We start from the raw sequence: 15,064 nt of genomic DNA, 5'->3' as shown, positions 1-15,064 counted from the left end.
AAAAAATGAATTAGAAATGCAAAGCATATAAACCAATTCAATAAGGTTCAATACACAAATACCACAAGCGTACACCTACACACATACACGCATAAATAAAATACTCACAACAAACTATTTCCATACTCATGCGCCCGCACGCCCACCGAAAGTCCGACCACAATGGCTGGTGCACCATAGCCCATGGCAAAGTAGAATCCCATTGGTCCATGGTTGATGTCACGCATCTCGGTAAGCATGCGATACAGGTGCACACAGTCGACGGTCGTCCAAGCGAATGCGGCCAGCCAGAAGTAATGCAAGCAAATCGCTATAAGCTTGCAGGGGAATTCATTTTCAAGCAAATTGCGACGTGACTGCATGCCAACGAAGAAAAGCAACTCGGCGCAGAACACGCACAGCACGATATTCTGGTGTATGGTATTCGAATTGGTTTGTTGACCACGCAGCAGCGCCAAAGCAATGAGTACGCTCAGCAGCACCGGCAGTGAGACCATAAATGCGGAGTAGGATGTGATTTGCACCAATAAAGAAGGCTCAGGTATATCTTCGGGGTCAATGATGTCCACAATTACGGCGTAATTAGAAACGTGCGTGCAGGAACAGTTAACGATGATGGGTTGTCCATCGACTGGCAGCTCATTGAAGTCGGGCACCTCGGTTTGACAACCCAGTCGGGTCCATTGGCTGGTGAATGAGTTCCAACGCACGCATTGTGGATTTGAGCGTGGACCAAAGCGCGCTGGATCAATGTCCAGCCACATTTGCAGCTTGATGGGCTGTGAGAGATGTGGAGAGCCCAGCGAACGATAGATGACGCGCTGTTGTGTTTGTTGCTGTTCGGATGGGTAGATGACTTCTACCTGGCGCTTGACCAGTCTGCGACTGCGGTAGATTGCTTCGTTCTCACCTTTTTGCTGTTCGCTTGAACCAGCTTCGAAGTGTGGATTTGTCAACTCTGGTGAATCGACTACTTCCTCGCCGGTGTCACCGTGGAATTCGATGTTGTCATCGTCGAAGCGCACGCTAATGTGTGGCTCTTCGTCGTCTGCGACCTCTACAGCTTCGTTGCTTGTCACTTCGGCGCTTGCTTCATGTGAATTCGTCACAGCTGGTGGTAGTATTTCATGCGCTGTGATGCGTATGTTCTCAATCATGTGCTCCTCGCTGCCACTGCTGCTCGTTTTCGGCACATCGAATACCTCGATGAACTGCTGTTCGTTGGAGCCAGTCTTTTGAGATGAGATTTTTCGGAAAGGTATCTCTATGCGTTTCTCTTCGGTATCGCTGGATGGTACTAAGATGGCGAGTGAGAGTATGGGCGAGGCCACTTCGACGTCGACACCCCAGCGACGTGTGATGGTCTCGTCGTACATGTCTGGCAGTAGCTGTCCCACATCTTTGTACTGCGCATAGGAAACGATGGCGCGGTAATCGATGGCATTCTGTGTGACTTCATTGCTGCCGGGCGGTGTTATACCCAACATTTCCAGCGGAATCAACACTTTAGTGTACTTATCGAATTTCGTTTTGTCCTGTATGTAATTGTTGTACTTGGGGAAGGTAATCACTGGCTTCTGCTTCGCGGAGTGCTGCAGGAAACCGCTCGTGTCGGGCAAAATCACGCTTTCAGTTGTGTACGCATTCGGTTTCAGATTGAGTTTTGTTTTGTGGTATTCACTAAGCTGTTCGGGTTCATAGCCGAAAAGGGATTCAGTTGTAATTATATCCAAAGCAAAAACCATGTTGCGCTGCACTATCTCGAAAGGATTGGTATATGTGTCATGCTGTGAGCTGGCTAGCACTACCATATACTTATTGAATGCATCCACAAGATCGTCAGGTCCACGCTGTATCAACTCGGTTGCACGTTTCCACTCGCTCGCATATTTACGGTCCAATATGACGCTTGCGGCATCCACTAGATTCTTAATGAAATACTTGTCTTGGCTATGTGTCAGATTCAGGCCGTTCTGCATTAGCTCGTAGTTGATCAACTCCTGTAGGATGCCTTCAGTAACTAGAAGATCAGCGCCATATAGGCGGTCGTGTGTAAACTTTAGCTCATCGGAAAGATAGTCCATTTCCAGTTCATTAGACCACATATTGCTGCCTTCATTCAGCAGAAAGGAGGACTCCATTTTGTAACGCCGACTATCCTTTACAATTTTCTTTTTCACAGCACTCGAGCGATCTACAGTCTCGCATGCTTGCTGCAAGTTTTCCACCATTTTAATGGCAACAAATGAGTTGAGTTCCAGTTCAAGCTTCTCCAATTGCGAAAGTTGTTTGCGCAGCTCAACAAATGGATCTGAAGTGCAATTAAACATATCCGCTTGATTCCAACCACCCGACATGGCGTCGCAGTTGCGTTGTCCCTTGCCTCTGGCCGGTGAAGGACAATTTTCCACAGTCGTGCTGCCGAGCGGAGTACGTGGCCACCAAATACCCGCCGCAAATGAGCGCGGGCAGGCATCATAAACGACTTCGCAGCCATTTAGTGTAACTTCCGCATACGGATTTGAGCACGAGTCACAGCGGCGCCCTATCACACCCTCGCGACACTCACACTGACCTGTCAGTGGATTGCAAGCGCCGCTGAATGAGCCTATCGAATAGCAGTCGCAAGGTATGCAAGCTGTCTCATTTGGTGGCTGGTAGTGGTTTGTCTTGCAATAACACTGGCCGGTGGTCTTATTGCAGTCCGGATGGTAGCCCTGCTTCAGGTTACACTTGCATGGTCCACATACCTTCTCGCCCCACCAGCCGCCGGGGCAGGGCTGCTGCACCGTCTTCTCACAATATTCACCATGCTGCAAGGAACTGTTGCATTCGCATTTGTAGCCGCGTGGTTCGCTGACGTTCGCGCGGCACACACCAGCCACGCAGGGTTTGACGGTGCATATAGGCAGACACTCGGGCCCAACGTAACCAGGTAAGCACTCACAACGCGCTTCGTCCCAAGTAGTCGCGCATGTGGAATGCGGTGGACAAGTTTCCGGACATTCTGCACGCGACATGCAGCCGTCTTCGACATTTTCGCGTATCGTTGGACGCGACAACACAGATTGAGAGGCGCCAATGCGCACATTTTGAATGCAGCCTTCGAAGGGTAGCATATCGCCAACCGCCCCAATTGAACCGTCAGCGCTACCGATGACAATCTTTCCAACGTAGAGCCCTTGTACTTTCTGTGACATCGGCACGACGCCGCTGCGTTGCCCGTAGTTTACGGAGAACTGTATTTCCGAATTAAGCCATTTAACCTCGATACGATGCCAGTTGCCGTCGGAGAGATAAGCGCCAGCTAAGTACATTGGTTCGTTGTCATATATGTAATAGAGTATGCCGTTCTTCAGACAAAGTACCGCAGAGCTATTTTGCCCAATTTGTATCTGTAGCAGAAACGCGTCCAGCTGTAAAGTACGCATGGATAGTGAGGTGACCCAGGGTAGTTGTATCGGCCTCAACAATGGATTGAAGCTAAGGCTGCCATCGCCGGAGAAACGCCATGGTGCGGGTATGGTCTCCTGGCATGCATTGCCTGCATAGCCTTCAGGGCACTCGCAAGTGTAAGTGTTCCAGCCTTCACGGCAAACTCCGCCATTAAAACAAGGTTCCGACGAGCAGAGTGGTGACTTTTGCGGACAACCGGAGATGGTGCCATTATCGGCTACATACGAGTTGAGATCAATGTAGCGATCGTCGATGCGCAGGTCAGATAAGCATCCAATGAAATCTTGATTCTCCACGGGGAAGTGTGCGGGTATGCGTGGTAAGCCACCCAATTGTAGCGGACCTGTCAAGTCCAAAAAGCGGTGACAGGTTTCGGTGAGCAGCGCGCAACGTTTGTCTAGCTTTAGGGTCGTTTGATTGGCGCAGCTCCACCGATCGCCTAAATTTCCGGCCAGCGCTATTGCTGTGTCGCACTTGTCCAGTACAAGTGTCACTGTCCGATTCAGATATATCACCTCAACATCGTGCCATTCGCCATCGGAGACCTTCGCCTGTTGCGCGACCGAGACACTTTGTTTACTATCGCCCAGCGAGTATGAGAAGCTCAAATGACCTTCGAGTATTTCAAGTGCAATGAAGTCGTGCAGCTCATTGTAACGCCCATTATATAGCAGTAAACCATTATCGTGCACAGTCGAAAACCGTAATTTCAGGTTGAATCTATGTCGCTGTTTGAGGCTCTCGAAGGTAAGGAAGGAGTTTTTGGAGAACGAACGTGAGCGCAGCTCACACGTCGCTGTGTACGGTGGCGGTTGTGAGCTTAAAAAGGAATTCATGCAGGAATAACCGCCGTCACAGGCATCCGACATGCAGGGCTTCAGCGTTGATATCTGCGTTTCACAGTTAACGCCCGTATGCTTCGGCGAACAAGTGCAGGTGTAGCCGCCTTCGCGACGCACGCATGTACCGCCGTTGCGGCAAGGGTCCGAATAGCAAAGGTCCACCTCCGTGTCGCACAAATAATGCTCCTTGCTACCCGTGAAGCCTTCGGGACACGAACACGCAAAAGTATTTACCGGATAGATAGGGCGGAAGAGTACAGTGTCGCTGTGTATGAACTCTGAGGCATTACCGAACTTGAGCACGGTGAGGCACTCTTCGAAATTGAGACAAGGCTCGCGCACGCAAAGGTTATCGTCAAAGGGCAGCACCTCAACTGTGGCGAGACGCGCTAGTATGGCACGATTTAAGTAGACGCGCTCCTGCAGATATTGTGGCGTGTAGAATTCCTCGTGCGAAACATCTGGCCGTTTAGCGGAGAAGCTCACATTCAAGATGCGCGACGTGACATCGGTGTCATCTTGTATGGAAAAGATGAAGATATTTTCCTTGGGGCAAGGAATAATCGCTGCCAGACCATCGAGAAAAAAGTTAAGCAACGGCGACAGGAATGCCTCCTCGGTCATTTCGTTCAAACGGACGGTAACAGAATTGAACAACATATCTTCTGTGATCAAGCGTACCGAAAGCTGCATTATAGCCTTTGCTTCATTGATGCCATCCGAGACGGAAACTTCCATCGTTGCGAATTTGGGGACATTTGTATTCAATTGCGGGCTAAGTATTAAACCACCTGAAGTTGTATTCAATCGTATCAGATTCGCATTATTGCCGGAGAGTATGCGATATGTGTGTTTGTCAGTGACGTCAGCATCCGATGCAGGTATTCTGCCGATCTCTCCACTTGGAAAGTGGTCGCGGAAGTTGTTGAAGATTACTTGGAAGTCACGCAATACCGGCGCATTGTCGTTGACATCGGTGACCAAAATCTCCACATGCGCGTCATTGCGCAACGGCGGGCTAGCCGCGCGTATGACCAATTCGAAACGCTTGCGATTCGACTCATAGTCCAGCTCGGTCATAGTCAGCAGCTGCGCGCGCTCCGAACCCGGACGTGTGACCAATGAAAAGGAATTCGAGTCGTCGCCACCAATAATCGAGTAGTGAACCACCGCATTGACGCCTTCGTCCGGATCGTGTGCATGTATTTCGCCAACTACCGAGCCCACGGGCGAGTTTTCCGGCACGTAAAGCGTTATCTTGTCCGAGGAGAATGTTGGCGGTGAGTCGTTTACGTCTTCTAAACGTATCTGCACTTCCACGGTGCTTGAAAGTGGTGGCGAGCCCTTGTCTACAGCGATGGCGGTTAGATGATAAGTGGCGACACTCTCGCGATCTAAGCCCTTGTTGGTGCGTATTGTGCCGGAAGTGGGGTCGATGACAAATGAGCCATCCTCTACATCGCGATCGCTCAGCAGATACTTGATGCGTCCATTCAGTCCTATATCGGGGTCCGTTGCTGACACCTGTATAACAGAAGTGCCGACTAGTGCATCCTCAAGAATTGATGCCTGGTATAGTGGATTCTTGAAGGCGGGTGGATTGTCATTCACGTCGGTAACGCTAATCTCTACATCGGTGGTATCACTTAGCGACGGATTGCCACCATCCTTTGCGGTGACCGTAAGCAGATAGCCACTAGTCACCTCGCGATCCAACAGTGCACTTGTAACAATTGCGCCAGTTTGTGCATTGATTGCGAATGGATCTGGACTGCCGAGCCCATTTATGCTCTCCTCATTCAGCGAGTAAGTGATCTGCGCATTGATGCCCACATCGCTGTCGGTTGCGGACACTACCAACACCGTCGTACCAATTGGCGCATCCTCGAACACCGATGCGCTGTAGGGGGCATTCTCGAATATTGGCGCGAAATTATTGGCATCTGTGATATTAATATTAACGGTAGCTGTGTCCGAGCGACCGCCTGAATCTGTGGCTGTAACAGTGAGCACAAAACGTTTCTCTTGCTTGTAGTCCAGCGATTGCGCAATCGTAATAAGACCACGCCCATTTTGTGAAGTAATTGCAAAGCGGCCGCGTGTATTTCCCGAAGTGAGTTCGTAATGCAGGCGTGAGTCCTCATCCGGATCAGTGGCTGTAACAGTTACCACAGGCGTGCCAGGCGGTTGATCCTCACCCACATTGGCTTCATAATATTTTGGATTGAATGTGGGATCGTTGTCGTTTACATCTTGAACCGTTATCACCACAGTCGAGCTCGCTGACTTGGGCGGCACGCCACCATCTTTAGCTACAACTTGAAAAGTGAAGCGACTTTGCTCCTCGCGATCTAGTTGCTTGATTGTCTGCACCCAGCCAGTGCGCGGATCGACAGCCAGCGGAAAGTTGTCATCGCGCTCAGAAATGCTGTAAATGATCTCCGCATTGGCGCCCTCATCCGCATCATAAGCTTGCACGCGTATTATATTATAGCCTACTGGCACATTCTCCAGCACTGACTCTTGAAATTGTGAGGTGTAGAAGCGCGGCGCATTATCATTCGTATCAATCACATTCACCAGAAGCTGTGTGGTGTTGCTGCGCGATGGACTGCCGCCATCCTGTGCGCGTATCACCAGACGATAACTGCGCACGCTCTCATAGTCCAGCGGCTTGACAAGAGTCACATCACCACTCATGGAATCAATCGAGAACTGGGATTGCGTATTGCCGCCAATAATGGCATAACGTATGGCTGCATTGTTGCTCTGGTCAGCGTCTGTGGCGCGAATGTGCGCCACCACATTATCATCACCCCATTGATCCTCGGGAACTTGCACTGTGTAGGTGCGCTCGCTGAATTGCGGATAGTTGTCGTTGTCATCTAAGATTTTCACGATTACTGTAGCGGTGGCGGTTTTGCGTTCGCTCTGTGCTGAAGCCATGTCCGAAGCGGTGACGATGAGATTATAGCTATCCGAGGTCTCGCGGTCGAGTGCGCTGCGGGTGGAAATTACACCTGAGCGTGCATCGATGCGAAATATCGGCATTTCCTGGTCCTGTAAAGTGCCAGAGCCATCTGAAATGCATGCAAGAATATCGGTGTTTAGTAAAAGAGAAAACATGTTGAGCAATAAATTATTTGAAATCACGGCATCAGTGCTTTTATTGTTCCACTTACCAGTCACACTCTCTATGCCATACTCGATCTCCGCATTTTTTCCGATATCCTGATCCGTAGCCCGCAAAGTGATCACCGTCGAACCAACTGTCGCACCTTCGCGTATACTCGCTTCGAACTGCTCAGCCTCGAAAGTCGGACTATGATCATTGCAGTCGAGCACGTTCACTTGCAGCGTCGTCGTGCCCGAGCGTGGCGGAAAACTATCGTCTGTCGCAACCACACGAAAATAATGCACATCCATAAGCTCACGATCCAAGCTCGCCGAAGTCGTGACCACACCAGTGCGCGAGTCTACCTTAAAGAGCGACTGCGAACGTGAGTCCAGCAAAGATACCATCGAGTACACCACCGGCGAGTCTTCGGGGTCACGCGCGCGCACTGTTGTCACAGCCGAGCCGGCCGGCTGCTCTTCCAGCACTGATGCCACATAAAGTGCCTGTTCAAAATAAGGCGACTGATTACGCAGCTCGCGGCGTACTCGCTTTGCTATATCGGTGTCATTGAATTCCTGGTAGTGATAGACGATCTTGAGGCGATGATCAGAGTCTACGATTTCCGGGCGTGTGCAGCGTATGTTGAAAGTTATGCTCACCTTCCACATGGACTCGTGTATGCAGACGTCACGACTGGCCACCAAATCGTGATTTTGATGCTCGATGGCAAAGCGTTCGTCATTCACGTCCAAAAAGTTCACTTTGCAATACTGGCAAATGGATTTTGGCAAGAAGGCATTGAGATTGTTGATGAACTGTGATTGACGCAAGCAGATTTGATTCCATTTGTCCGTTGTGTGTATAGCATAGGAGGCGTACGTTTCCGAGATCCATTGCTTGGCATCGGAGATGCGGCGGTGCAGTGACGGTTCGAGTTGTAGCGGTTGCTTCGCACGACGCTTGCGGCTGAGTATGCGATGACGCATTTCATTGTCGAAATTGTCGCCAAATATCAGATCACCATCACGAAACTCACGTCGACTATTGTTGTGATTGAGTACATCCGACTCGCTGCTCGCCGGCAAAAGCTCCACATTGTTGCTCGGATGCGCTAGATAGGCGCCGAAATAGCGCAAATCGGGATGCGCTATCGTGTCCACGTAGCGTCTGCGGCGTTTCGAGTACCCCGTTTCTTCCTCCTCATAGTGCCTACTATGCATCTCTTCCTCTATGCGCCGATCTTCATTGCAATCTCGACCCGTTACAAATATTCGCACCGGCAGGCTGTAGTAGTCAATGCTGCGCAGCCGATTCGACGTCGAGTCCACATAGAAGGTAAATAGGTTGGGGTAGTAGATGCCATCGCACTGGAGCTGCTTGCGCAACTGTATTTGACCATCTTTGTGATTGACGGCGACCAGATGGTGTACAAAGTGCGCTGATTTATGTGCGTTAATTTTATAATGTCGCTCCGAGCCGAGCTTGTAGACGGAGGCATTAAAAACCACTGCACCCGCAGGCACGTCCTCATGCACAATGATCAGATAAGCGTGCGCTAAGTGCAACAGTTGTGCGGTGGAAAGAAGCAGCAGTAGCAAGATTGTGCAGAGCGATGGCAGCGCGTTGAAGCGCACAATGCAATAACTATATGCGCTGCTGCTGTATTCATTTTCGCAGCTTCCACTACAGCTAGCGCCGTCGTCGTCCTTGCTGGCTTTAATTCCACTTCTACCGCTGCCACTACTACAACAACTATTAAATGAAATTTTCCGCTGGCGCGCTGTTCCGACTAACATTTTCTGCTACTTGTATGTTTGCTTGATATTTAAATGTTTGTACGCCGTTAGCGTGTGCAAAGCACCTAAATGTCGAGTGCGGCGTTGTGTTGTGTAGGTGGGGGTGTAAAGTGGCGTGGTTCGCGTTTCACCACTCAGTCAGTCGAACCTCCACCGTTGCGCAGCGTTTATTAAACTCGCATTTGTTGCACGTAATTCGCTGACGTTGGCATCTAAAACGAGTAGAGCAGAATAAGCAAATCAGGTGAATTAGTTAGTTACTGCAATGTCGGTCGGTGCGTATGAGTAATTATGTTATGTATTTATAGTTGAGCAAATTATGTGAGGGGACCCTGAACTCCTCACAACAAAAATAGATTGAAGCGTAACCGCGAAAACCATAATACTTATACGATTAGCAGAGTAGCGAATTGGCAAATGGTTCGGCACGGGATTTATATATATACCTACATACATAAATGGTTTCATTGCTCATTTATTCAGTAGCCACAAGTGGTGGCGTTGACCCAGAAAGGGTAATAATAATATTTGAAAAGGATTAGTTTTAACAAAATTATAGCTGAATTTAGTGCGCGAAGAGCAAACATTTATGTAGTACATATATATTGTGGTATGTAAAGTATGAAATATTTTCATATTACAAAACTTACATGCGTATTTTAATTTTTTGATTTTTTTTTATCTATATATAAATATTGTTCCAATAGAGATAATTGGAAAACAATTCGAGGGGTGCGCTGCCTTGGCCATCGGCAATCTGCTGTATGTGGAATTTTCTAATTAGGCTACTAACCGTGTAAAAAGAGAAGCAAGTGTACCACACTCGTACCAAATAAGCGGAAACTCTCATTGTTATGATGATGACCGACTGACGAATAGATACACCGTGCGACAGTAAACTTTACACACAAAACTGCGTACTTAGGTTTTTGGTCTGATGTCAGGACATTTTTTAAAAGGACTTTGAAATTTAAAAAATATGATTATTTAAAAAAAAATCATTTAAAAAATCCAGTGCAATGTAGGATAAATAAATATATCATATAAAAGAAAAAATTTTGTAGAATTATAGTACAATATTTTTTTTTGGTGCGTAAGGACGAATTCGTATAGAGAATGTCCTTTACAAATTTTGTCCTTAAATATCCTTGAAAATTTGCAATTTTTTTTTTTTAAATGATTGTTTGAGGACTAATATACGCACGACCTCATCACCGAATTTCGTCTTACAAACTTTATTAGCTTATATTAGCTTAAAAAGATAAACTTTATTCAAGGCGCATTTTCAATACCTACTCGTCCATGTAAACTAAAAAACTTTATTGTTTTTAAATTCTACAGAAGTTTCTCTCTCATTTGGTACCCATATTATTATTCTACATTGCACTGATTTTTAAAAATTTTTTTTAATAATCATATTTTTAAAATTTTATAATCCTTAAAAAAAATATTCTGACGTCAGAATGAAAAATTAAAGACTCAGTATTACTATATTTGGGCCATAGTTTCGTGAGTATATCGATTATTCCGTGTGTTGTGTGTGTGTGTTTTTTTGTTTTTGTCGCACGGCGATATTATAGAAATTCAAAAATGTGATCTGACTTTAGGATGTCTTGTAATAAATGAAATTATGTAACACTAGTTACATTCAAATAAAAAACATATTATTACAATACAAAAGGCACATCCATATTTGTTGTGTACTTCAAAAAGTTTCTGTCTGTATACAAACACATTGGTGATGTATAGTATACATACATAAATATGTAGATATTCTATGATGCTTGTCATCTCAAGTTAACTTTATATTATTATGCACTCAGCTGCTATGTGCTTTGAGATTTCTATACTCATACAAATGTATTTACATACTTGTATAGTCATCAAAGGTGGTCAGTCAAGTGTGCTTAACATAAAGTAGAATTTTGGTAAAAAGTTTATTGTTGCGATTAAATTTTGGTGAACAACAATGCAAAAGTAGAAGTGTTGAATGCCATTGCAAGTTTAATATGAGATTTGTATTAAATTAGTTTAAAATCAAATTAGGAATAAATTAATATTTGTTTAAAATAAATTTCTGTACCAACATATTAAGAACATGTAGCAACAGCTATTAAATATATAAATGTTCTTTGAATTATTTAATTTTTTTAAAGTGAAACTTCTTTAGCGGCGGTTGGTTGGTTGGGAGTAAATTGGCAAATTTAACGGATATTGAACACGGAAATGGTGCAACGGAAATGATGCAACGGAGGTGGTGCAACGGAAATGGTGCAACGGAAATGATGCAACGGAGGTGGTTGGGGCTGAAACAAATGCTTCTTGTGGGTATGTATATGGTACTAATTTAACAAAAATTTTGCTTATAAAAGTTTAAAGGATAACACTTAGAAAAGGACCAATACAAGAATGAAAGTAAAGGTGACTACGTACATAGAGAAAGAAAAGGATAAAGGCAAGGGCAAAAAAAAAAGATGTGTAAAGATAAAGGAAATAAAAATAAAGATCAAGGTAAATTTACACACTTTACTTATGTGAGGTGTAATATGTAGATGAAGAAAAGTATAAACACAAAAGTAAAAACAAAGATAAATATAAAGAAAAAGATGAGGATGAGAATGAGGATACCGATTAAAAGTAAAGATGAAGATAGATGAAGAAAGATTAAAATGTAAGTAATTATAGAGAAAAGGATATAGATTGATACACAGAGACTCAATCTGTAAACTATTTTGGGATTTTAGGGATTTTCGGGATTCTCGAGACTTATCGATGATAGTCGATATTTTTATCGCTTTTGGTATCGATATTGTTGCAGATTTTATTATCGATATTTTTATCGAATTGGCTATCGATATTTTTATGGATTTTGTTATCGATTATTAATCGATATTTTGATCGATTTTCTAAACGATTTTGGCTATCGATTTTTATATCGATATTTTTGTTGATTTTGCTATTTTATCGATTTTCTAATCGGTTTTTTTGCCAATATTATTATCGATTTTGCTATCGAAATTTTTATCGAATTTGTCATCGATTTTGTTATCGATTTTTTTATAGGTTTTGTTATCGATATTTTGTGGGATGTTACTATCAAGTTTGTTATCGATAGAGTATAAAGATAAAAATGATGATAAAGGAAAACAGAATAACATAAATGTAATTAAAAGGAATAGGGATAGAGGTAGAGATCTAGAGAAAAAAAAAAACAAAAAATATAACCATAAGCAAAAGCAGATGTATGTATGTATGTATGTATATTGGTTTTAATAGTAATACCCAATTTTTTTCGGTATAGAAGAACCCTAGCGGGTGAGAGCATAAAAATTCCGATTTTACTTTTTCACATGCATTTTTGCACCACCCTAATCTACATCTCTTCTTGGAAAAGGTTCGAAGACAATTATCTACGAAATTCTTAGTGCGGAACCAGCGCTTCACAAGACTTTCTCTAATCTTTCCGGGGCATGAAAGCTTAAACATTTTCGCGCAAACACATTCATCCATACACGAACACATACTCGTTTTTCATACATATATTGCCCATAGACCTGCATTTTCATTTGAAAACTACCCGCATAAATTGTTGTCGTAATAAATTTACTTGTCAAATTGGAAAACTTTCGGAAATTCAATTAAATAGTGGAAAGTAAATTTGCTAAGTAGCTTCAATGAAAAATAAATAACAACAATATATATTAGCCAAATATCAAAAGCGAGCAAAAATACAATGCAAAACACACCGCGCAAGAGTGGTTGCAAAAGTAGAGCAAAGGCGGCGGAGGAAATTAAGTTTTTGGCGAACAACAGCGACGATTAATGAAACATGTCATAAATCAAGGTAATAAGAAAAGAGCGAAAAATGCCAAAAACAGCGGCAATAACAGCACTAACGATTTGCGCAACCTTTGCCAATGCAACACTGTAAACAGCTAGTGAGTAACTATGTATGTATGCACAAACATATATATTCACATATTTAGTTTGACACCACTTGAAGTAGCGGCAAGCATATGTTGCACTTGCGTACATACATACCGAAAATGCTTGCAGTAATGCATGAAAACTTGTGTATATGGGGCGTTCCATACCAAAATGGACGGGGTTCACACTTCATGTGTCTGATTTGTTTCAAATATGAAATCTGAGCTTGATAAATACAATTTTCAAAACTTTACAACTCAAAAACAAAAACAAATCGATTTAATAGTTTTCCAAATGTCTCGAGAACGGGGCGAGGAAAAAATTTGAAAAGAAATCACACATACACTCATCAAAATTCTCTATGAAAATAAATATTTTTTATTTTATTTTTCATGAAAAATTTTTCACATACAAATTTTTTGATAAAAAAAATAGTTTTTGCCATCTTAAAAAAAATGAAAAAAAAAACACAATAGTAGCTCTGAGCATTGCGCAATATTTAAGTATAGCATTACGGGGCGCACTCTACAATAATTTGAGTTATGATTTTTTTTTCACACCGGAGTTGAGTAAAATGAGTACATTATAAATTTAAAAATTTTTTTAATTTTTTTTTTTAAGATATTTTTTGAGTATGCAGTTTTGTATCCCATTTTTTTTTTTTTAAGTTTTAAGCTACTGCAAAATTGCGTTAATTTTTGATATTTTTATGCTGACGGCTTTTTGCACTTTTTTCTTATGGAAGAAAATGCGCAAAAACGTTTTCAAAGAAAACTAAAAAACATTTAACGTCAGTTCTTCAATCGCTTACAACTTGCACTTTATTTTACTAGGCTACAAAACTGCATACTCAAAAATTCTAAAAAAAAAACTAAAAAATTTGTAAATTTGTAAATTCGGTGTAAAAAAAATCATAACTCAAATTATTGTAGAGTGCACCCCAAAATACTATACTTAAATATTGCACAACACTCAGAGCTACCATTGTGATTTTGAGATGGCTTATTTTCAAAAACAATTTTTTTTGTCAAAAAATTTGTATGTGAAAAATTAAGAAAAAAAAATTTTTTTTTAATATTTATTTTCATAGAGAATTTTGATGTTTGTATGTGTGATTTTTTTTTAATTTTTTCCTCGCCCCGTTTTCGAGATATTTGGATAGCTATTAAATCGATTTGTTTTTGTTTTTGTGCTGTAAAATTTTTAAAAATGTATTAATCAAGCTCAAATTTCATATTTATTATTATTAATGTTTGTCTATCAACCATAAAAGTTTGAAACAAATCAAACACATGAAGTGTGAACCCCGTCCATTTTGGTATGGAACGCCCCATATACTTGCTTATTTATGCACTAAATGCATGTATGTAAGTATAACGGACAACATTTTATGCCACACGCTGTGTCGCATGACATGGCGTAAGTTTGCAGCTTTTAGGCAATTTATGAGTTTCCTTTGGATATATAGCCTCACCATATGTTCACATTGAAGTGCCGCACGCTGAGACTTTATGTAGTTAGTGGGAGCTTTGAAGATACTTACTTACATACATACATATGTATCTGTATATACAAACATGTGTAAGTACTATGTTTTATATGATGAGTGCCATGTCTATATGTAGCATATGGCACCTCCCTAGCATGCATTGTTGCGTGTGAACATTTTTCCTCAATACTCGTAAGGAACCCGCTCATTTACCGCGCTGCTGCACAATACACAGCAATGCCTTCCCTCCTCCCAATTTTAAACACCTGAAGCTAAATTGGCGCATATATTTTCCGTTCGACGAACCATGAAAACGGTGTTGGTGGTGTGAATAATGCAAGCGAATTCCAATAAACAGAAAAAAAAGCAAAAACAGAAAATTTATAAGCGCCAAAACAACAATTACAAAAGTAAATTTTCAACAGTGATTCCGCCC

General features: G+C 43.0%; 1 protein-coding gene across 1 annotated transcript in view; it reads right to left on the bottom strand.

Annotated features, from left to right (window-relative positions):
• Positions 1–15,064, bottom strand: part of LOC118742913 (protocadherin-like wing polarity protein stan) — a gene marked incomplete at its 3' end in the record, with an annotated part of 73,408 nt that overhangs the window by 4,805 nt on the left and 53,539 nt on the right. Inside the window, 2 exon segments of the mRNA XM_036475333.1 lie at positions 109–7,378; positions 7,481–9,424. Coding sequence (XP_036331226.1) covers positions 109–7,378; positions 7,481–9,212 — 9,002 coding nt within the window.

Source organism: Rhagoletis pomonella, unplaced genomic scaffold, assembly GCF_013731165.1.
Source record: "Rhagoletis pomonella isolate Grant_MI unplaced genomic scaffold, Rhpom_1.0 Rhpom_scaffold_00007, whole genome shotgun sequence".
NCBI classification, from domain to species: Eukaryota; Metazoa; Arthropoda; class Insecta; order Diptera; family Tephritidae; genus Rhagoletis; species Rhagoletis pomonella.
Note: the sequence above shows the minus strand (reverse complement) of the source record. Positions and strands in the feature narration are given on the sequence as shown.